The sequence below is a fragment of the Nycticebus coucang genome, chromosome 22 (assembly GCF_027406575.1).
Source record: "Nycticebus coucang isolate mNycCou1 chromosome 22, mNycCou1.pri, whole genome shotgun sequence".
NCBI classification, from domain to species: domain Eukaryota; kingdom Metazoa; phylum Chordata; class Mammalia; order Primates; family Lorisidae; genus Nycticebus; species Nycticebus coucang.
Genome location: NC_069801.1, coordinates 46,038,899 through 46,063,653, shown reverse-complemented (window position 1 = coordinate 46,063,653; position 24,755 = coordinate 46,038,899). Strand labels below are relative to the sequence as shown.

The following is a 24,755-nucleotide window of genomic DNA, read 5'->3' as shown; positions in this document are numbered from 1 at the left end:
CAGTGATCCTTTTAATAAACTTGTTTCACACACAGAGAAACCAAGGTTGTCAGGTATAAAGTGTCAGCCAGCCAGGAAATGGCTGGTCTGGAATTTGAACCCTGGAATCTCTGGCTCCCAAATCTGGCTCTTTCTAGACCGCAGGCTTTCTTTCTTTTTTTTTTTTTAAGTTTTAAATCATAGCTGTGTACATTAATATGATCATGGGGCATCATTCACTAGCTTCACAGACCGTTTACCAAGTTTCACATATACACTTATAAGATGTACCGCTGGTGTAATCCCACCAATCCCCTTCCTTCTACCCACCTCCTTCCTCCCTCCCCTCCCTATCCCCCTTCCCCCTATTCTTAGGTTGTAACTGGGTTATAGCTTTCAAGTGAAAACCCTAAATTAGTTTCATAGTAGGGCTGAGTACATTGGGTACTTTTTCTTCCATTCTTGAGATACTTTACTAAGAAGAATATATTCCAGCTCCATTCATGTAAACATGAAAGAGGAAAGTCTCCATCTTTCTTTAAGGCTGAATAATATTCCATGGTGTACATGTACCACAATTTATTAATCCATTCGTGGATCGATGGGCACTTGGGCTTTTTCCATGACTTAGCAGTTATGAATTGGGCTGCAGTAAACATTCTGGAACAAATATCTTTGTTATGATGTGATTTTTGGTCTTCTGGGTATATGCCCAATAGATGGATTACAGGATTGAATGGCAGATCTATTTTTAGATCTCTAAGTGTTCTCCATATCTCTTTCCAAAAGGAATGTATTACTTTGCATTCCCACCAGCAGTACAAAACTGTTCCCTTTTCTCCACATCCACACCAACATCTCTGGTCTTGGGATTTTGTGATATAGGCTAGTCTCACTGGAGTTAGATGGTATCTCAAAGTAGTTTTGATTTGCATTTCTCTGATGATTAAAGATGATGAGCATTTTTTCAGATGTCTGAAGGCCACGCGCCTGTCTTCTTCAGAGAAGTTTCTCTTCAAATCCCTTGCCCAGCCTGTGATAGGATCCCTTGTTCTATTCTTGCTAATGCCTTTGAGTTCTCTGTGGATTCTTGTTATTAAACCTTTGTCAGAGACATAACCTGCAAATATCTTCTCCCATTCTGAGGGCTGTTTGCTTGCTTTACTTACTGTGTTCTTGGCTGTGCAGAAGCTTTTTAGTTTGATCAAGTCCCAGTAGTGTATTTTTGAAGCTGCTTCAATTGCCTGGGGGGTCCTACTCATAAAATACTCACCCAGACCGATTTCTTCAAGGGTTTTCCCTGCACTCTCCTCTAGTATTTTTATAGTTTCATGTCTTAAGTTTAAATCTTTGATCCAGTGAGAGTCTATCTTAGTTAATAGTGAGAGGTGTGGGTCCAGTTTCAGTCTTCTACAGGTTGCCAGCCAGTTCACCCAGCACCATTTATTAACTAGGGAATCTTTTCCCCACTGAATGTTTTTAATTGGCTTGTCAAAGATTAAATAACGTTAAGTAGCTCGGTTCATCTCTTGGTTCTCTATTCTATTCCAGACATCTACTTCTCAGTTTTTGTGCCAATACCATGCTGTTTTGATCACTATCGATTTGTAGTATAGTCTGAGGTCTGGTAGCATAATTCCTCCTGCTTTGTTTTTATTTCTGAGTAATGTCTTGGCTATTTGAGGTTTTCTCTGATTCCATATAAAACGAAGTATTGTTTTTTCCAGATCTTTAAAGTATGACAGTGGAGCTTTAATAGGGATTGCATTGAAATTATATATTGCTTTGGGTAGTATGGACATTTTAACTATGTTGATTCTTCCTAGCCATGAGCATGGTATGTTTTTCCATTTGTTAATATTTTTAGCTATTTCTTTTCTTAGAGTTCATAGTTCTCTTTATAGAGATCTTTCACGTCCTTTGTTAGATAAATTCCCAAATATTTCATCTTCTTTGGCACTACTGTGAATGGGATGGAGTCCTTAACATTTTTTCAACTTGACTATTGTTGGTATATATAAAGGCTACCGATTTATGAATGTTGATTTATAACCAGAGATGCTGCTGTATTCCTTGATCACTTCTAAGAGTTTTGTAGTAGAGTCCCTAGTGTTTTCCAGATATCTATCATATCATCTGCGAAGAGCGAAAGTTTGATCTCTTCTGACCCTATATGGATGCCCTTAATCACCTTTTCTTCCCTAATTGCAGTGGCTAAAACTTCCATTACAATGTTAAAAAGCAATGGAGACAATGGGCAACCTTGTCTGGTTCCTGATCTGAGTGGAAATGATTCCAATTTAACTCCATTCAGTATGATATTGGCTGGGGGTTTGCCGTAGATGGTCTCTATCAGTTTAAGAAATGTCCCTTCTATACCGATTTTCTTAAGTGTTCTGATCATGAAGGGATGCTGGATATTATCAAAAGCTTTTTCTACATCGATTGAGAGAATCATATGTTCTTTGTTTTTTAATTTGTTTATGTGCTGATTACATTTATAGATTTACGTATATTGAACCAGCCTTGAGACCCTGGGATAAAACCGACTTGGTCATGGTATAATTTGTTTGATATGTTGCTGGATTCTGTTTTTTAGGATCTTGTTGAATATTTTTGCATCTATATTCATTAGTGATATCAGTCTATAATTTTCTTTTCTTGTTGGGTCTTTTCCTGGTTTTGGGCTCAGGGTGATGTTTGCTTCATAGAACGTGTTGGGTAGTCTTCCTTCTTTTTCTACCTTTTGGAACAGGTTGAGTAATATAGGTACTAATTCCTCTTTAAAGGTTTGTTAGAATTCTGACGTGAAAACCTCTGGTCCCGAGCTTTTCTTTTTAGGGAGGTTTTGTATGGTTGATGCTATTTCTGAACTTGATATGTGCCTGTTCAACATTTCCACTTGATTCTGGTTAAGTCTTGGAAGGTGACGTGCTTCCAAGTATCGGTCGATTTCCTTCAGATTTTCGTATTTCTGAGAGTATAGTTTCTTGTAATATTCATTAAGGATTTCTTTGATTTCTGAGGAGTCTGTTGTTATTTCGTCTTTGTTGTTTCTGATTGATGAGATTAGAGATTTTACTCTTTTTTTCCTGATTAGTTTGGCCAAGGTTTATCTATTTTATTGACCTTTTCAAAAAACCAGCTTTTTGATTTATTGATCTGTTGTATTATTCTTTGTTTTCAATTTCATTTAATTCTGCTCTAGTTTTGGTTATTTCTTTTCCTCTACTGGGTTTGGGGTATGTTCTTCCTTTTCCAGTTGCTTGAGATGTCCCATTAAGTTGTTAACTTCCTCTCTTACCGTTCTCTTGAGGAAGGCTTGCATTGCTATAAATTTCCCTCTTAGAACTGCCTTTGCGGTGTCCCAGAGGTTCTGATAGTTTGTGTCTTCATTGTTGTTTTGTTCAAAAAAAATTGGCGATTTCTTTCTTAATCTCATTTCTGACCCAGCTATCATTCAGCATAAGGTTATTTAACTTCCATGTTTTTATATGAGTATGCAGATTCCTGTTGTTACTCAGCTCAAGTTTTATTCCATGGTGGTCCGAGAAGATGCATGGAATAATTTCTATTTCTTTAAATTTACTGAGGTTAGACTTGGACCTAAGGTGTGATTGATTTTGGAGTAAGTTCCATGAGCTGAAGAGAAGTATGTGTATTCAGTTTTGTTGAGATGAAATGTTCTATAGATTTCTGCTAAATCGAAATATTGGATGGTTAGGTTTAAATCTAAGTTTTCTTTGCTCAGCTTCTTGTTGAAGGATCGATCCAACACTGCCAAAGGAGTGTTGAAATCTCCGACTATTATGGAGCTGGAGGAAATCAAGTTGCTCATGTCAGTTAGAGTTTCTCTTATAAATTGAGGTGCATTCTGGTTGGGTGCATAGATATTAATAATTGAGATCTCATCATAGTGAGTATTACCTTTAACAAATATGAAGTGACCATTCTTGTCCTTCCTTACTTTTGTTGGTTTAAAGCCTATTGTATCTGCAAGTAAAATTGCAATACCTGCTTTTTTCTGATTACCATTTGCCTGAAATATGGATGACCGTCCTTTCACCCTGAGTCTGTATTTGTCTTTTAAGTTAAGATGTGACTCTTGTATGCAACAAATACCTGGCCTGAGTTTTTGTATCCAGTCAGCTAACCTATGCCTCTTTTGAGGACAGTTAAAGCTGTTCGCATTAATGGAGAATATTGATAAGTCTGGTGAAGTTTTGGGTATCGAGTTTTTCAAAAGTCCAGTGGGCATTTTTAATCCTTTCGCCAGTTTGGAAATTGGAGTTTGATCCGAAGTTTCTTTTGATCCAAAAGTTTACTTTTGTGGTATAGGATTAGGTTGGTCTTTATGGAGGATAGGTCTGAGAATATCCTGAAGAGCTGGTTTGGTTATGGCAAATTTCTTCAACATATGAATGTCATTAAAGTATTTAATTTCTCCATCATAAATGAAACTCAGTTTACCTGGATACAAGATCTGTGGTTGAAAGTTATTTTGCTTTAGGAGATGAAAAGTCGGTGACCACCCTCTTCTCGCTTGAAAAGTTTCAGCGGAGAGATCATTAGATGAGAGTAGTCATTCTAATATTCTTCCCTTTGAGGGTAATGGTTTTCTTTCTCCTGGCAGCTTTGAGAATTTTCTCCTTCATATTAACTTTAGTGAAGTTAATTATGATATGCCTGGGGGATGTCTTATTGGGGTTGAGTCATGCTGGGGTTCTGAAGCTGTCCGCTATCTGAATTTCAGAATCTGTAGGCATGTCTGGAAAATTCTCTTTCATAATTTCATGCAAAAGGGCCTCTGTGCCCAGCGAGGCCAGTTCATCTTTTTCTGGAACTCCAATGATTTGGATATTTGCCTTCTTCAAATTATCCCAGAGCTCTCGGAGAGAATGATCCGTTTTTGCTCTCCATTTCTCTTCCTCTTTGAGAGTTTGGGAGCGTTCAAAGGCTTTATCTTCAATGTCAGAAATCCTTTCTTCTGCTTGCTCCATTCTGTTGCTGAGGTATTCTACTGTATTTTTCATATCTTTGAGGGCTGTAAATTCTTGCTTCAGTGTTTCTAAGTCTTTGGTGGTTTTGTCTTTAAATTCATTAAATTCTTGAGACAACTTTTGAATTTCTCCTCGAATTCCTAATTCCACTTTGTTAATCTTGTCTGCAATCCAAATTCTAAATTCAATTTCTGACATCTCAGGCAGTTGTTCATGAATGGGATCTTCAATTACATCTGCCATATCTTTCCTTGGGGGGTTGATCTATTCTGGTTATTCATGTTACCAGAGTATTTCTGCTGATTCTGCCTTATGGTTGTTTTACTCCCTTTGATTTTTTTCCCCTGGGGCTTTGTTGAGGGCCTGTACAGTGTTGTGGCCTGAGAAACTGGGGCCCTGTCTGGTGTGGTGGGGCTAAGTGGTTCTGTCTTGTTTTCAGCTGCTTTCTGTTCCACCATAGTGAAACAGATACTCTGGATTGAAGTCTCAGCTGTGGAGAAATATCAGCAATTAAGTCACCCCGCCCCCTACCAGCAAACAATTGGAAAAGAAAAATCAAACCTTCCTACCACTGTGCACCCAGGGCACCACCTGATTTGTCCTCAGGTGATTGGTTCAGTTCAAAAGGTCCAAATCAATTGTCTCAGTCTTCACCTGTCTCGGGTGAGAGAGTTTAAGAGTTCTCTGGGAACTGGATCACAGGGGTCTGGTGACTACTCTGGTGTGGCTTGCTCCAGTGCTGCATGGAGTCAGGAGGAGCCACCCAGCCTATAGATCAGTCTGGGAAGGTTGCTGCCTCCTTCCCCACCTTGCACCACTGTCACACCCAGTCACTGATAACCCTGCAGTTGGCTGACCCAGTTGCCTGTAGTGAATCGGTACTCCAGGAGTTTGCACCTGCCTGAATCACAAGGAAGTCTGTCAGGCCGTTGCCCTCTGCCTCTCTCTAGCAGGAGGAGGTGAGGCCTGACAACCTCGGGTTCTTGATTAAGGTTGGGGGGTTTTCACTCAGGTCCAGTCTCGCCCCTGATTAATGTTACTGACAGAACAGAACAGAACAGAACAGAACAACTTTGTGGTTCCCCTGAAGAAGAGAAGCTCAATTGAGCTTCCAAATCAGCTTGTCTTTGCTCTTGTATTTTCTATAGGCTGATGATCCCCTGAGGGCCAGGTACATCTTAGGTTCAGTAGAGCGGACCTCTGGGTCAGCCCTGCCCTGGGAGTTTCCCCGGTTTGCAAGTTGGAGTTTCCTCAGGCAAATCCTATACTCAGAGTCTCTGGTTGCCCAGGGAGATGGGGGTGTGGCTTCAGAATATTGGGTAGTGAGCTGTATTGCTAGCAAAAGAGGGCTGCTGTTTTATGCCTCAGGCAACCGCTGCTCTGGTGCAGCTCCCTTCTGGCCAACCGTCCTCTCTCTGCTCCCATACCCCAAAGTCTGCACTGACCGGCTACAGCCTGGCACTGTCTACACCCCTTGAGCAATTGCCCAAGAGTCTGGACTCCTGGGGGACAGGCCTCCATACCTTGGAGCAAGAGCAGAGGGGAGCACGGGGAGCTCTGGGAGCCTGCGGTTGTCGGCAGAGAACACACACAGTTTTACACAGTTTTATGCCTGGCCGTATTGTCACCAAAAGATGGCTGTCGTACTGTGCCTCAGGGAACTGCCACTCCGGTGTGGTCCCCTCTCTGCTGACCATCCTCTCCTCACTCCATGCCCCGGAGCCGGTGCTGACTAGCTGTAGTCGAGGCCCCGTCCACACCCCTTGAGAAATCACCCAAGACTCTGAACTCCTGGGGGACTGGCCTGCAGACCTCAGTGTGAGTGAAGGTGAGTCCTGGGAGCTCAGAATTCCAGGTAGAGACTATATACAGTTTATACAGTTTTATGCCTGGCAGGTGTAAGCCATGGCACCCTAGTAGGGGAGGTAGGTCCAGTTTTTAGAGGGTCTCTCCCGTAGAGTGTAGTGGGAGGACCTTTGAACTCTGCCCGATTGTTTGTGGGGCACTCCGAGCCGTTCTCATGGGGGAGGGGACTCCTGACCACTTGGTGATAGATTTTGTACCTTTTGTTTGTATCCTTGTGGTTGCAGCTCGCCTCAGCGGGGTTGACATGCGTTCTTCAACCTTCTCTCTTAGTGCAGCTCGAATACACCAGGTTACTTGCTGAATTTTTGTCCTTTAACTCTCCTACTGGATGGGAGCCTCTGGAAAGCTGGCTTCAGTCAGCCATCTTGTCTCCACCCCTAGACCGCTCCCCTTTGCCCAATTTTAATTAGATTATTTGATTTCTTCCTATTGAGTTGGTTGAATTCCTTATAAGTTCTATTAGTCCTTTATCTCATGGAGAGATTGGAAATATTTTCTCCCATTCTGTGGGTTGGTTTTTCTCTTTATTATTTCTTTTGCCATGCATAAGCCTTTTGGCTTGATATGATCCCATTTGTCCAACTGGGTTTTTTTGCCTGTGCTTTGGTGGGTATTACTCAAGAAGTCCTTGCCTAGACCAATGTTCTTAAGCACTTCCCTAATGTTTTCTTTTAGTACTTTCATAGTTTCTGCTCTTAAGTCTTCAATTTATTTTGATTTGATTTCTGTATATGGGAAGTGGTAAGGGTCTAATTTCATTCTTCAGCATACAGACTATATTTAGTATAGTCCCTGCAACTTGAAACTAGCTTAGACAACATTAAATGGGAAATTTACTCATTATTAGACACAGTTATTGGATTTATGAGAAGCTAGAGAACCCAGGTCATTGTCTGGGACTGCACACAGGCTTCTCACCATATGCTTACCCATATTGGGCTGCTCTTTGGCATATACCTGGAATGAAACTTGAATTCCTCCAATAATACCATGAATCCCTAGTCAGGATGGGTAATTCTCCAGTCCTTATGCATGACTACCTTGAGAGTTGTACTCTCTCTGAGCCTGCTAGGTACCACAGGTCAGTATTTGCAGAGATCTGATCTATAGTATCATATTACTGAAACAAGCACCTTATATTAAAAATGTAAATCTAAAGAAGAAAGAAAAATGAATAAAGAAAGGAAGAAATTATAATGTATTAAAACATCTGGTCTTATTAAAGAGAAGAGAAAAGGCTCAATAAATACTGAACAATTGTTTTGAGATGGTTGCAATATACAATGTGATTTATTTTTATATTCTTTTTTTTATTGTTGGGGATTCACACTATCTTCTGGGGATTTTATTGCTTCATGTCTTAAATATAGATAATTTTTCCATTGTGAGTTAATTTTTCTAAGTGGTGAGAGGTGTGGGTCCAGTTTCATTCTCTTATATATGGCTAACAAGTTCTCCCAGCATTATTTATTAAATAGGGATTCTTTTCCCCAGTGAATATTTTTGCTTGCTTTGTCAAAGATTAGATGGCTATATGAGACTGGTTTCATCTCCAGATTTTCTATTCTTCTCCAGAGATCTATCTTTCTATGTTTATGCCAATATTATGCTATTTTGATCACTATAAACTTGTAGGATGGCTTAATGTCTGGCAAGGTGATGTCTCCCAATTTATTCTTGTTTCCTAGTATTGTGTTGGCTAATTGAGTTTTTTTCTGGTTCCGTATAAAACTTAGAATTACTTTTTTCAAGATCTTCAAAGTAAGACATTGGTATTTTAATGGGGATTTCATTAAATCTGTAGATTGCTTTTGGGAAGTATAGACATTTTAACAATATTTTTTCTTCCAATCCATGTGCATGTTATGTACTTCATTTGTTAATATCCTCTGCTGTTTCTTTTCTAAGTGATTTGGAATTGTCCCTTTAGAGATCTTTCATATTCTTTGTTAGATATATTCTGAGGTATTTCATTTGTTCAAGGTGGAGGTTACTGTATCTTGATTTGATTCTCAGCTTCACTGTTGTGGAATATATGAAGGCTACTTATTTGCATACACTGATTTTTTAACCCGAACCATTGCTGTATTTCTTGATCACTTTGAGGAATCTTGTGGTTGAGTCCTTGGGGAATTTCTAAGAATAGGATTATATCATCTGTGAAGAGTGATAATTTGACTTCCTCTGTTCCTGTTTCGATATTCTTAATATAATTCTCTTGTCTGACTGCACTGGCTAAAACTTCCAGCAATATAAGGAAAAGTAGCGGTGATAATGGGGATCCTTATCTGGTTCCGGTTCTAAGCAGGAATTCTTTCAGTTTTTCTCCATTCAATATGATCATGGCTGTGGATTTGTCATAGATGGCTTCTATCAGTTTCAGAAATGTCCTATCTATGCCTATATTCTTGAGTGTTGTTATGCCTATTGCTAAACAATACTTGTGTCACAGAGGAGATAAAGAAATTATTAGATTCCTTAAACAAGTGACAAGCCACAAACTTTCAAAACCTCTGGGAGTTTGAGAGGGAAATTTATTGCATTATATGCCTACATCCAGAAATCAGAAAGATCACAAGTCAACAATCTAATGACTTATCTCAAGGAGCTGGAAAAGGAAGAGAAATACGATCCCAGACACAGCAGAAGAAAATAAATAACCAAAATCATATCAGAAATAAATGAAATTGAGAACTAATGAATCATTCAGAAGATTACTAGAAACAGAGAAGCAAGATCTCTGATAGGCTTAATCAGAAATGAAAAAGGGGAAATAGCAGCTGATACCATAGAGATACAAAAGATCTTTACTGAATTATAGAAATTTCTATGTCCAGAAATTTGAAAACATGGAAGAAATTGACAAATTTCTGGAATCACACTACCTTGCTACACTCAACTAAGAACAAATAGAACTCTTTTTTTTTTTTTTTTTAGACCGAATCTCATTTTGTTGCTCTTGGTAGAGTTCCCTGGCATCACAGTTCATAGCAACATCAAAGTCTTAGGCTCAAGCCATCCTCTTGCCTCAGCCTCCAGAGTAGCTGAGACTATAGGCAACCGCCACAATGCCTAGCTATGTTTAGAGACTGGTTCTCACTGTAGCTCAGGCTGGTCTCCAACTTCTGAGCTCAGGAGATCCACCCACCTCAGCCTTCCAGAGTGCTAGGATTATGGGTGTGAGCCACTGCACCTGGCCCACAAGTAGAATCCTTGAATATAAAAATTTCAAGCTCCAAAATAAAAATGATAAAAAAAACTTCTAACAAAAAACGTCCTGGACCAGACAGCTTCACAGCAGAATTCCACCAAACCTTCAAGGAATAGCTAGTATCCACATTGAAGACTCTATTTGAAAATATTGAGAAGGAATCTTCCTAAAACCCCTTTTATCTCCCAAATATCAAAATTATGAAAGCACACAACAAAAAAGAAAACTATAGATCAATGTCATTAATGAATATTGATGTGAAATACTCAATAAAATTTTAGCCAAAGATTTCAGCTACACAATTTTTTTTTTTTTTAAATATCTACCACGATCAAGTAGGCTTTATCCCAGGGATGCAAGGCTGGTTCCAGATACACAAATCTATAAGTGCAATTCATTACATAAACAAAAGTAAAAGCAAGGACTATATGATTCTCTCAATTGATGCAAAGAAAGCTTCTGAGAAAATATACTCTCACAGAGTCTTATAACAGCTTTGATACACTACTGTTGTCATCCCAATTTGGGGTATAAATAATAAATATTTAAAAAAATTAATTATCCTTCTTAATATCTCAGACTGATGGGGCACTGGGTTCCAATTCCAAGTATATCCAGCCAAAAAGTCCATGATCTTACTCTCCTGAATCAATAAACTTGGCTCAAATTCTACTTATTGCAATATACACTTATATGATTATAATTACTTAATCTCAATATCACTTACCTTATGTGCAAATAAGAGGTAACAAAGAGTTCCTGTCTTAAAAAATCATCAAAACAAATGAGATAATACATTGTATACCAGAATCTCTGGGGGCAGGGCCCAAGCATCTGTAGTATTCAAAAGCTATACAAGTGGTTTTTATCTACAATCAGTTTATTCTAATATATAAAATGTTGACATAATGCTTAACTCAAATTTTGATAGTAAGTGCTCAGAAACTGTTAGTTTTTATAATAGTTGTTATAATTATGTGTGCCATTTCTTGTCATTCATTTTTAGTAAATAACTTATAATTGAGTAGAAAATACATAAAGCCAAGATTTCCTGCACTGCCTACTTCCAAATAGTTTTGATTCTCACCACCACATGCTGCCTTACTAACTGGGTGGGAGACATAAAAAATTAAAAGGTACAGAATGATAAAAGATGTTTTTTTTTTTTCATTAAATGTCATGAAGAAAGTATAGTATTTATGGTTAGAACATCTAAAATTTGAGTCTCATCTCTACAGGGATTTTGCTGGGGGAGAGAGGCAAAGCCACTTAACTTTTATTAGCATCAATTTCCTCGTGTCTAAAGTTGGGCCAAAATAAACAATTTTTGTTTATGGATGGAGTAGTCAAAAAATATAGCATACTTAAAATACCTTGAAAATTTGCAAGGCACATAGTAGGATGTTAATAATCAATAAATGTTTTACATTATTACTCATTTCTTTGTTCCAGTTTCACATATGTGTGTTATTTCACTTGCCTTTTCCCTGTTTTTATGAATAATCTAAATCCTAAAAGTGCAGTTTGACTTCCATGTTCACAGGAAATGGATCTGATGCCTGGAATCTCAGAAGAACAAAAGGGGAGTAGACCCTGTGAGATTCAAAGGCCATTTGTCCCCTTCATATTGATTTTCTAAGTCAAGCAGTAGCAAAAGCCCGGGGAGAACTAATTGAACTGACAAAAGGCAAGTCTCGGTTATTAATAATGGAAGAACCTTGATCATTCTTGATGACTTCATTTAATGACAAAAGGGAGGTCTGAAACTGAAATGCCTGAAGATGATGGCTGGATGGATCTCTGAGGAGAAAGGAAGACAAGTTATTCCTAAAAGCTTATTTCATGGAACAAAGCATTTTGTGATAGTTTCAAATACAAGGCCAGAGAAAATGGTTTTGATTTTCTCTTTTTTTTTTTTTTTTTGGCCGGGGCTGGGTTTGAACCCGCCACCTCCGGCATATGGGACCGGCGCCCTACTCCTTGAGCCACAGGCACTGCCCTGATTTTCTCTTTTTAACAAAATAAAAATTTATAGGCTTGAACAATTTCCATTATACAGCTGAACTCTGTAAGTTGATCAGCAAGGGAATATAACAAACTAGTCAACATAAGGAAGTAGGTCTACTGTACTGATACATGTGCCTATCAGTACAGCCTGTGAAAATTAGGTTAACTTAAGAAGGTTGTCAGTGTAGGAAGGTGGTGAACTGTGGAGGTTTTTGTTTGGAATTATGGAATTTTGGAACCTTAGCAAGCAACTCAAAGGTAAAAATTATATACATCTTATCTGTTTATTTCTGGGATTCAAATTTTGATTCCATTATCTATTCAGTACATGACTTTGAGCAATTTAGGTAACCTGTCTGAGCTTTTCCATATATGTGAAATCGAGGAATTAATATTTATTTATTATAATTATAGGTTAATATTTTAGAGTTTCTTTTAAAGTATGAAATCCTTAGCACTTGATATTACACAATACCTCACACAGTAAATATTTGCTGAATGAAATAATACGTGAATTTTGATGGTTCCTTCTCTTTCATAGTCTCTGAATAAAAAGGCTAGCCTATAATAACCTCTTGCAATCTTTCCCTTTTCTCTAACTATTCTGGCTGCCTTAATTCTAGTCCTTATCATCTCTCCTGTGGACTATTTTAGTAGTCTCAATTATCTTTTAATCCCAATTCTCTTCTCTTTCACAATCTCTCTTCCCTTTCTATATAAAATTGTTCACTAAAACAAACATCTGATATCTATTAACTATACTATCCTCCTGGAAAGGCATTAGACATCCAGATCACTGTCCTTCCCCATTTTAAAGGAAAGATCAGAAAGAGGAAGAGATTTATCCACAAACCTATGCCTCTATAAATTATTCCTAAATTTAAGGTCAAGTCCAGTACTCCTGGCCTCTAGCAGCAGATAACAAAGAAGGTGCAAAAGAGGACATACATTCTCCAGTTCTAGTCAGAGGGATTCCAAGTAGTTGGAGAATTTTTTAAATTGCAATTCTATACTCATGTACTATCTTTAATTTTATTGAACTTTAAAGGCACTACTGATGATATCATTTATTTCCATGCAAATTGTAGGTCAGCCTAGAGAGACACAATTAACAATGATAACTAAAACTTATGTATCTTCTTATTATTATTAGCTTTTATTATGTACCAAGTATGGTTTCACACATTGTATGTATATTGACTAATTTAAATATCATCAGAACCTTGTGAGGTGGGTACTATTATAATTTTTACTGTTCAAATAAGGATAGCGAAACACTAAGGTGTTTAGTATTTGGCAAGGTCACAGAACTTGAAAGTGGTAGAGCTGGGATTAAAACCCAGGCTTCCAGGTTCCAGAGTCAGTGCTCTTAACTGCTATGCTTAGCTGGCACAAACATATTACATTTCTGTGGGCACTATTTATCCTTATGATACAGCTGACCATTAGTCCATATTGCTTCCTTTAATCCTGCTTATTATCTCCTATTTTTTCACTGGCAGGAGTTTGGAAGAATAGCATACCATAGCCTCCTAATGAACTTCTTTCTTTTTTTAGAGGGTTATCTTCAACATTGTTAACTTCAGTAAAACCAAGAGTCTTTACAGAGATGGGATGGCCCCTATGGTGAAATCCACAAGCAGACCAAAATGGTAAGTAATCCACAGAATGGGATCTTTTTTTTTTTAATTGTTTTAAGTTAATTTGAGGGTACAAATAATTAGATTACAATGTTTGCATTTGTTAGGTAGAGTCCCACTTATAATTGTGTCCTGCCCTCAAGAGGTGTGCCATACACCCTAACATTGTGCCCATTAAGTGGGAGCATGCCCTCTTTTCCCTCTCCCCGCTTCCTTGTTCCCCTACCCTGCACCTTGAATTGATTTGAGTTTTTCTTTTATGTGGGCATGTATTAGGTTGTCTACTGGCTGAATGGGATCCTTTTACGGTTACAAAATTTGACCAGAGCTCAAGCTTATCTGCTAATACAGCTGAATCTCAGCCTCACTGCTGCTGGCAAGAATGAAAATGAGTGTTGGATAGCTGTTTTCTGGGCTGTGGGTACTATTCTTTGAGAATGTTCGGAGTATAGTTCTATGTTTGTAATGACTAGCATTCTGCTATGAGGGAAGGTACAATTTGTTATTTGGTGAACTTTGCTGTCCTGTTTACCTTTTATCATGGTACCTTTGAAAGCTTACCTTCAGTTCTTCCTTTTTTCTAGCATAAGCATAGATGATGTACAATAATTTGGGAAGGCAACCGGGGACTAAAATTTCATAGATTTCTCTTTATTTGCATGGCTTTTGTGGTGCTTTTGTGGATGTTAAAGTTCTATTTTCCTATTGCTATAAAGAGGGGGAGGAGAGTTGGGTAGGATTGGTTTATGCATAGTAATAATGATGAGAATGGTAATAATAATGTTCAAAACAGTAATAATAATAATTACCCCACTTACTGAGAGCCCTTCTGTGTCAGATGTTTTACATTTGCTGTTACTATTTCCACATTTTTGAAAAGGAGGTTTTTAATATCCCTATATTACAGATGAAAAAGTTGATGCAATAAAAAGTTAAGTATTTCATCAAGATCATAAATAGTAAGGGGAGGATCCTATGTCTTCTATACATAATATTTCACACTGCCTTTCCAGTCAGTTCATTCATTCCACCATTCATTCACATATTTATTCAACATTGATTGAAGGCAACAAAATGATAATTTTACAAGATAAAACCCAAAATATTATTCATCTATCACACAGTAGGTGTTAAGTGAATGCTTATTGATTTGAACTGAATGTGTTATGAGAATTTACATGTAAACTGGTACACATCTAATGGCATCTATTATTAATAGTACTATGTAAAACACTAAACAAATGCAAGGAATTGTTAATATTATTCTAGCTTTGATCTCTGTTCAAATTTTAATGACTAGTGAGAAGATAGTCTCCAAATGTCTATATTTATAGAAAACTAGCAATTCATAAATATTGAATTATACTTTTATCTACAAATGATACTTGGCAATTTTCTATAAATGCTAGGCTGAGAAGCTCAGGTTTATAAAAGTGTAGGCATCTGATGATGATAATTAAAACTGTTTATTAAGAGGTAAGAATATCTCTGTGGGTATATATTTTTTTGCTTTAATATATCAAAACAACTAAATAGCCTGCTCCTTCTCTCAATCTCTTTTTGATGACAGCATCCGGGCAAGGGTTGGCCTTTGCTTTGAGTCTCTGGATCCAGTCCATGTAGATAATAATATAACTCATATCTCTATTAACAGACATAAGTATGAGTACTATAAACCTTGCAAGTAAAAGTACATCACTGTGGACCCACTCACGAGGACCCTCAAAATAACATTTGTACCTCTTTTCCACATTAAGTATTGAGATCTTCATACAGAAACAATAATCATTACCCCCCTTTCCCAAAAATTCAGTTCTGAAAGCTTCTTTTTTGCGTATGTGCTTTTGAAAATCCTTAAGCCTAAATAATTTCATTTTGTTTGATTTTTTCTATGGGTTCTGTCTGTCAAAATCCTGTCTACTGAGTCCTCACATTTGGATTATAATGCCTTAGATTAAGGTAGTGCTCTTACTCCATGTTGGCAGACTCTTAGCAGTAGCCATTATCCAGTCTTTGGGGTTTTTTAATGGTTTGAAAGAGCCTGAGGTTTCAGAACTGAGTCTCCTGTAGTTTATCAAGCCACTTAGGCATAAGGTATTATAACAAATTAGGTTGTTTATATTTAATATATCTAATCTCACAAAGCTTGGAGACACAGAAACTCACATTGCTTCCTAGTCCACTTTCCTCAAACCAGATATTTATATATTTGTTTACTTCATAGGACTTTATTGAATTCTTTAATGTGCTATGTACTGTTCTAGATATTGGGACACAAGAATGAATATGCTATAAAAGGTCTATTCTGAAAGAGACTTTACTTTTAGAATTTTTTATTAATTAATCTCTAGAAGTCATAACTGTTATTCTTCTTGCCACTGCTTTATTCTGAGCATCTTTTTTCTTCCTTAGCTCTCTCTGCCTAGGACTCTTTTCCATTTCTTGAGTCAAACACCTGTGCCAGCACCTACTCCTAATAGTGATTATCCAAAATATTCCAGTTTTAGACAGAGAAATTGTTGTGACTATTTGGTTCTCAAAATGTTGGATTTTACTGGCTCTATGGAGTCTATCACAATGTGGAATTCTAGGAAATAGCCTAACTTAAGCCAGACAAATACCTTATAGATCCCAGTATTATAATATCGTATCCAGTGTATTTCCAATCACAACTTCCCCAATACCAAGACAACCACAATAACAAAAGAAGTTTCTAATACTTATCTAGAACATTACCTCCTTTTATATTCTAAATTGGTCACAGAAAACCTCTTACTTCAGGATAAACACTAAAAGTCTTAAATTGCCTGGGTTATAGATACATAACAAATAGGGAAAAATAACCTTTCTTCACATTTTCAATATAAAACAAACATCCTCTCTCATAGGGAGCTGGAACTGATCACAAGGGCTTCAGGTCTTAGCACAAGCTTGGTAATCAATAAGTTGTAGAAATTAAATGAAGAAAAGACATAATTGGAAAGCTATTATGCAAATATATGGCCACTCATGGCTATTCTGCCTTGGGGGATAAAGTCAGAATACCTAGCAGCAAGTGGAGATGCTGGAAGACTCAGAACCTTTTTGCCTGTTTAGCTCACTCTGATTTTGATTACATATAATACCTGTTAAGGATGTGGTTAGGGTTCTGTAGCATCAGGTTCCTGATGTTCCAAACTCAATATTTCTTAACAATGTCCAAGGCTGAGTTTTCTATGTGCTAGGCACTGCTGGGAACTGGCATTGCAAGACAGCTCACACCCGTATCCTCACTTATGCAGAAACTGAGACTAGAAGTATTTACACAATGAGTAAGTGGTAGCACCAGCCAGAAACCTCATAACTCCAAGTTCACAGTTCTTCCATATTCCATGCATGGGGATGATGAGAGAAAGGGACACAAAGATGCAAGGAGTGGCATTATGTTTTTGGCCTTTGGTAGATCTGAAATAACTTTGTTTCAGTGGCTTTTCTATGGTAGTAGATTGAGGTTGAGCTAAGTCTTACAGATGGCTTCCTTTTAACACATGTTTATTGAATATGTACTCTGTGTGGGATCCTTGGGTGATAAATATAAATCTTATTGGACTTCTTTATTTAAAAAGTTTATATTATAGAGGTCGAAATGAAACACAAACAAAAATAAGTTTAGCATAAAGTACATTGTGCTGAGAACCATCAGGAAGGTATATAAAGTGTGCAGGTGGATTAGATAAGAGAAAGAAAATTATATATTTGGGGTATATGGGGAGAAAAGGAGACACTCTATAAAGCAGGTAGTATTTCAGCTAGATCTCAAATGATAGGACATAAACAAAATAAAGAAAATGAGATTCCAAGTGGGAGAAATAACATGATAAGACATGCTACTGCTTTTATGAAGCTTGCTTTCTTCACTAGAAAAAGTGCATAATAATAATTGCTCACACAGAATTGTTATAAGGAACAAATATGAAATATATGTGAAAATACCTTTGAAAGTCTCATGTGTTATTGAACAATTTCTTTGACCATTTCTTTTCATTTCCCCTGATTCATCCAATACTGATTGTATGAGCATTATTTCTTCCCTTTCTGTTCCCTCCCTCCCTCTCTTCTTTCCTTCCTTCTGTCGATAAATGCTTACTGAGTAATCAAAATAGACCAGAAGCGATGCAAGCCATTAAAACATAACATTTATAAAAGATATGACTGTTCTAATAACTTATAATCTACTGTGCTAAATATTAAATCTGTAACTCTAGTAAAGTATGCTATAATGGGAAATTCAGTATTCTCTGGGAACTTAACAATAGTGATGAAAACAAGTGAATGGATTTGAAGAATAACAGAAGATTGAATCAATTTAACTTTGTGATTATTTAGATATGGAAAGTAAAAAAAGAAAGAAGTATAGACATTTTAACAATGTTGATTTTTCCCAGCCATGAGCATTCCCTAAGTAATCTACCTATTCAATGTCATTCCTATTAAAATACAACATCGTACTTTCAAGATTTGGGAAAAATGATTCTGCGTTTTGTATGGAACCAGAAAAAACCCCGTATAGCTAAGGCAGTTCTTAGTAATAAAAATAAAGCTGGGGGCATCACCATACCAGATTTTAGGCTGTACTACAAAGCCATAGTGGTCAAGACAGCATAATACTGGCACAAAAATAGAGAAATAGACACTTGGAATCGAATAGAAAACCAGGAAATGAAACTAACATCTTACAACCACCTCATCTTTGATAAATCAAACAAGAACATACACTGGGGAAAGACTCCCTATTCAATAAATGGTGTTGGGAGAACTGGATATCCACATGCAAAAGACTGAAACTGGACCCACACCTTTCCCCACTCACAAAAATTGATTCAAGATGAATAAAGGACTTAAATTTAAGGCAAGAAACAATAAAAAATCCTCAAAGAAAGCATAGGAAAAACACTGGAAGATATTGGCCTGGGGAAAGACTTCATGAAGAAGACTGTCATGGCAATTGCAACAACAACAAAAATAAACAAATGGGACTTCATTAAACTGAAAACCTTCTGTACAGCTAAGGAGACAACAACCTACACAATGGGAAAGGATATTTGCATATTTTGAATCAGACAAAAGCTTGATAACTAGGATCTATAGAGAACTCAAATTACTTCACATGAATAGAACCTTCTCTAAAGAAGACAGATGATCAGGTCCCAGTAGTGTATTTTTGAAGCTGCTTCAATTGCCCGGGGGATCCTCCTCATAAAATACTCGCCCAGACAGATTTCTTCAAGGGTTTTCCCTGCACACTCTTCTAGTATTTTTATAGTTTCATGTTTTAAGTTTAAATCTTTAATCCAGTGAGAGTCTATCTTAGTTAATGGTGAAAGGTCTTGGGTCCAGTTTCAGTCTTCTACAGGTTGCCAGCCAGTTCACCCAGCACCATTTGTTAAATAGGGAATCTTTTTCCCACTGAATGTTTTTAATTGGCTTGTCAAAGGTGAAATAATGGTAAGTAGCTGGATTCATCTCTTGGTTCTCTATTCTGTTCCAGACATCTACTTCTCTGTTTTTGTGCCAGTACCATGCTGTTTTGATCACTATCGATTTGTAGTATAGTCTGAGGTCTGGTAGCGTAATTCCTCCTGCTTTGTTTTTATTTCTGAGTAATGTCTTGGCTATTTGAGGTTTTTTCTGATTCCATATAAAACGAAGTATTGTTTTTTGAAGATCTTTAAAGTATGACAGTGGAGCTTTAATAGGGATTGCGTTAAAATTATATATTGCTTTGAGTAGTATGGACATTTTAACAATGTTGATTCTTCCCAGCCATGAGCAGGGTATGTTACAGTAAGCAAAGCAAGCAAACAGCCCTCAGAATGGGAGAAGATATTTGCAGGTTATGTCTCCAACCACGGTTTAATAACCAGAATCCACAGAGACTCAAACATATAAGCAAGAAAAAGTGATCCCATCACAGGCTGGGCAAGGGACTTGAAGAGAAACTTCTCTGAAGAAGACAGGCGCGCGACCTACATACATATGAAAAAATGCTCAACATCTTTAATCATAAGAGAAATGCAAATCAAAACTACTTTGAGATATCATCTAACTCCAGTAAGATTAGTCTGTATCACAAAGTCCCAAGACCAGAGATGTTGGCGTGGATGGAGAAAATGGATCACTTCTACACTGCTGGTGGGAATGCAAATTAATACATTCCTTTTTGAAAGATGTTTGGAGAACACTTAGAGACCTAAAAATAGATTTGCCATTCAATCCTATAATTCCTCTACTAGGCATATACCCAGAAGACCAAAAATCACATCATAACAAAGATATTTGTACCAGAATGTTTATTACAGCCCAATTCATATTTGCTAAGTCATGGAAAAAGCCCAAGTGCCCATCGATCCACGAATGGATTAATAAATTGTGGTATATGTACACCATGGAATATTATGCAGCCTTAAAGAAAGATGGAGATTTTACCTCTTTCATGTTTACATGGATGGAGCTGGAACATATTCTTCTTAGTAAAGTATCTCAAGAATGGAAGAAAAAGTATCCAATGTACTCAGCCCTACTATGAAACTAATTTATGGCTTTCACATGAAAGCTATAACCCAGTTATAACCAAAGAATAGGGGGAAGGCGGAAAGGGAGGGGAGAGAGGGGGAGGTGGGGGGACAGAGGGTGATTGGTGGGATTACACCTGCGGTGCATCTTACAAGGGTATATGTGAAACTTAGTAAATGTAGAATGTAAATATCTTAACACAATAACTAAGAAAATGCCAGGAAGGCTATGTCAACCAGTGTGATGAAAACGTGTCAAATGGTCTATAAAACCAGTGTATGGTGCCCCACGATCGCATTAATGTACACAGCTATTATTTAATAAAAATAAAATAAAATAAAATAAAGAAGACAGATGAATGGCTAACAAACACATGAAAAAATGTTCGTCGTCCCTATCTATTAGAGAAATGCAAATCAAAACTACTCTGAGATATCATCTAACCCCAGAGAGAATGGCCCACATCACAAAATCCCAAAACTGCAGATGCTGGCGTGGATGTGGAGAGAAGGGAACACTTTTACACTGCTGGTGGGACTGCAAACTAGTTCAACCTTTTTGGAAGGAAGTATGGAGAAACCTCAAAGCACTCAAGCTAGACCTCCCATTTGATCCTGCAATGCCATTACTGGGCATCTACCCAAAAGGAAAAAAATCCTTTTATCATAAGGACACTTGTACTAGACTGTTTATTGCAGCTCAATTTACAATCGCCGAAATGTGGAAACAGCCTAAATGTCCACCAACCCAGGAATGGATTAAGAAGCTGTGGTATATGTATACCATGGAATACTATTCAGCCATTAAAAAAATGGAGACTTTACATCCTTCCTATTAACCTGGATGGAAGTGGAAGACATTATTCTTAGTAAAGTATCACAAGAATGGAGAAGCATGAATCCTATGTACTCAATTTTGATATGAGGAGAATTATTGGCAATTAAGGTCATGGTGGGGGTGGAGGAATGGGAGAGCAGAGAGAGAAAGAAGTGGGGGTGGAGAAAGGAAAAGCAGAGAGAGAGAAGGAGGGAAGGGGATGGGGCCTTGGTGTGTGCCACATCTTTTGGGGCAAGACAGGATTGCAAGAGTGACTTTACTTAACAAATGCAATCAGTGTAACCTGGCTTATTGTACCCTTAATGAATCCCCAACAATAAAAAAAAAGGATATTATATAGATGTAATCTAATAAAAAAAAAAGAAGTATTCTGTATGCTACATACTATTTAAGACTTAACCTGTTTTGAGGATAAGAGACTGTCCTTATGCAGTATTGTTTATGCTAAGAGCTGAAAGATGAATAAGGGTTAGATTATAGTGGGTGAAGATATGTGTAAAGTAACAGAATGTATTTTAAGACCAAAAGATGAGAGAAAACGTTATATTTTTGTTGGCCAAAGACCAACATGATTGAGACATGAAATTCCAAGGAGAAAGTGATTAGAGAGCTAGGTAAGAGTAAAATTGAGGTGAAACTTATAGGCCAAGCTGAAGAGTTGGACATGAGTCTAAAGGCAATGGAAAGAAATTAAAGGTATTAAACAAGGAAGAACATAGATTGGCATTTTAGAAAGATCAGTCTTGCTGCTGAAAAGGGAATATCTTGCAGAGAAGGACAATTATCTGGAGGTTTTTATAATACCATGGATTTGGGGCTTAGCAATAGAGATGAAAACAAGTGGATGGATTTGAAGGATAACAGAAGGTTGAATCAATTTAACTTTGTGATCAACTAGATATGGAAAGTAAAAGAGAAAGGAGTATTCTGGATGACTCCCAGTTTTCTGGCATGGGCAACATAAGGGATGATGATGTTAACTGAAAATAGGGATCACAGGAGGAGAGATAATTTTTGAAGATTTAGCTGGATAGGAGAGATGATGAGCTTGGCTTTGGAAACATTGAGCTAGAAGTTCCTGGATGACATCAAGCAGAAATTTCAAGTAGGCAATAGGGTATATTGGTAAGAGAATCAAGAGAGGACTCTATAGGTATAGAACCAGAAGTCATTAGCCTACAGATGATAACCAGCATGGTTACCAGCAGATGTTATCTCCCAGAGAGAAGAAAGAAGATTAAGATAAGGCTCCCAAACCCCCCCCCCCATATTTAAAGCCTAGGTAAAGGACCAGAGACTCACAAAAGAGCATGTGCAGGACTGGCTACAGTCATAGGAAAAAAAAATGGAGAAAATGTGGCTTTGTGAAACCAAAGTTTCTTTTCTAAAAAAGGGGAATGACTAAAATTGGCACCTCTTATTATGGTCAAAGATAATTGAAGTCTCAAAATACTCAAGGCATGTAATAGAATGGAGGTCATCAGAGTGCACTTTTGGTGAGTGCACTTTTAGTGATGTGGTAGGGTGCTGGGAGTTGAAGCCAGGGTGTATGGATTAAGGAATGAGTTGGGGGATGGTGAAGATATGTCAAAATGGAGACAATAAATGTGGCCAGTTATCACAAACATTTGGCTCTAAGACTGAGTGGAAAAGATATATGTTCACAGGACAGATTTAAGTAAATACAGTTATAATACTCTTTTGAATTAAGTGCAGTGATAGAGGTATGTACACATAGCAATGATCTGTACTCCTTATCCTTGCTAATGTAATAATAATCTTTAGCTTTGCCCTGTCTTAAAAACTTGAAACTTTGAAATGAATGGCATTTTCTGAAATAATGGGACTTTATAATTACAAATTAATTAATAATTACAATTCATTTTAATGAAACAATTAAAAATTATATATAGTGTGTAAATTTTTTTCTCACAGCTGAAAAAGTCCCACATACTTATTCTCCTTTTCTACTTTAAAAAAATGCATTTATTATCATCCAACAACCTATACCATATTATCTATTTTGTTAGATGTCTCTCTCTGTTGGAAAGTAAGCACCATGGAGATAAGGATCTTTGTTGTTTTTATTTACATCTGCATCCCTAGCATCTAGAATTATACTTGTGACAGTATTCAGTAAATATTTATTAAATAAATGAATTAATTCATTATTCTATTAAACCTAATAATTATTTTTAATTTCCAATTTTCTTTTTAGTTTTTATTTCTTTAGCAGATTTTTATACAGTGACAATAAAATTTATATACTCATTTGTATTCTGCTCTTTTCATTTAATATCGTGTCAAGTTTTTTAAAAACTTTCTCCAAATTTTAATCATCCATAATTATATAATTAGTTTAACTATTGTTTTTATGTACAATAATTTACTGTATCATATCCCTATTGCTGGGAATATAGATTTTTCCATATTTTTTCTAAAGTAGATATTGCTATTATATAAATTTTATGTTTATTAAATTATTTTTTAGAATTGGCTTCTAAAAGATAGACTTAGGGTTAATGTCTATAAGCTCCTGCTGTATTTGCTCTAAAAAAATGTTGTACCAATGTAAAATGCTAGTATTGGTGTTACTGCAATCTGGACAGCATGAAAAATTGGCATTGAAAAAATGGTTAATTTAGGAGCTATAAAATAGTTCGTGTGGTTATTTTGTTTTCATTTAAATTTTGTATCTTAAGAATATTGGCATTAATGTAGAGTCACAAAATAAATTTTTCAAGAATAAATATTTATGCATTGAAAAAAATTTAAAAATATATTTATGCATTGAAAAGAAAAGGTAAAACATACAGACTTCTGGTTCTGGGACAAGATGGATTAGATGCTTTTCTCCTTATTTCTAGTACAGCTAAAAAACAGATACATTATTTATGAAACAGAGGAAACTCTGAAAGGTGGAAAGTAAAGACTGATTAGGTTCCTTAGGACCTGAAAATTATATAGAGCAAGTTCCCTGGGTTACTGATTTTGCCTCGTATATGCTAGAATATTTACTGGAAAAGCTGATGACCTGGAAATGCCAATAGATACAGATAAAAAAAAAAATGTTTCTCAAAACCTTTTCTTATTAAACAAAGGGCCAAGAAATGGGCAGTCTCACAAGATAGATTATTGTGAGATGGTAATCACCTACACTAGCCAAACATCAAGGAAAAACTACATCAACATTTTACCTTTACAAACAACAGGTGAGTGGGAAATCTAGACTTCCCTCTTTGCTCAACCCCTACTAGGTGGTGTCAAAGAAAGGTAGAAAATGGGGGCTTTAATTCCTTCTGGTTGGTAAGAATCTCACCCTTTTTCATGCCATACAACATGGGGAGTCTAGTCAAGTAAGGGCTCTTCAGTAGTGCATAGAGGATAGAAGAGACAATAAATTAACCCAAAGAAGAAATAATATGTTCTCCAGTGTGAACAATAGATTAAATAATAGACTGATTGGAAAAATGAACAGAGCCTCAGAGGCGTATGGGACTGTAACAAAATACTGTAATATTCATGTTACTGGAGTTCCAGAAAAAGAAGAGAAAGAGAATGGGATTGAAAAAAAATTTTGAAATGGCTGAAATCTTCCCAAATTTGGCAAAAGACATAAACTTACAAATTTGAGAAACTCAAGAAGAAAAAAAATCTAGGGAA

The 24,755-nt window shown here is 36.8% G+C and overlaps 1 protein-coding gene across 1 annotated transcript in view; it reads left to right on the top strand.

Moving 5' to 3' along the window:
- AGBL4 (AGBL carboxypeptidase 4) overlaps window positions 1–24,755 on the top strand; it is a 1,493,965-nt gene that overhangs the window by 677,228 nt on the left and 791,982 nt on the right. Inside the window, exon 4 of the mRNA XM_053576008.1 lies at window positions 13,621–13,715. Coding sequence (XP_053431983.1) covers window positions 13,621–13,715 — 95 coding nt within the window. The remainder of the gene's footprint in view (window positions 1–13,620; window positions 13,716–24,755) is intronic.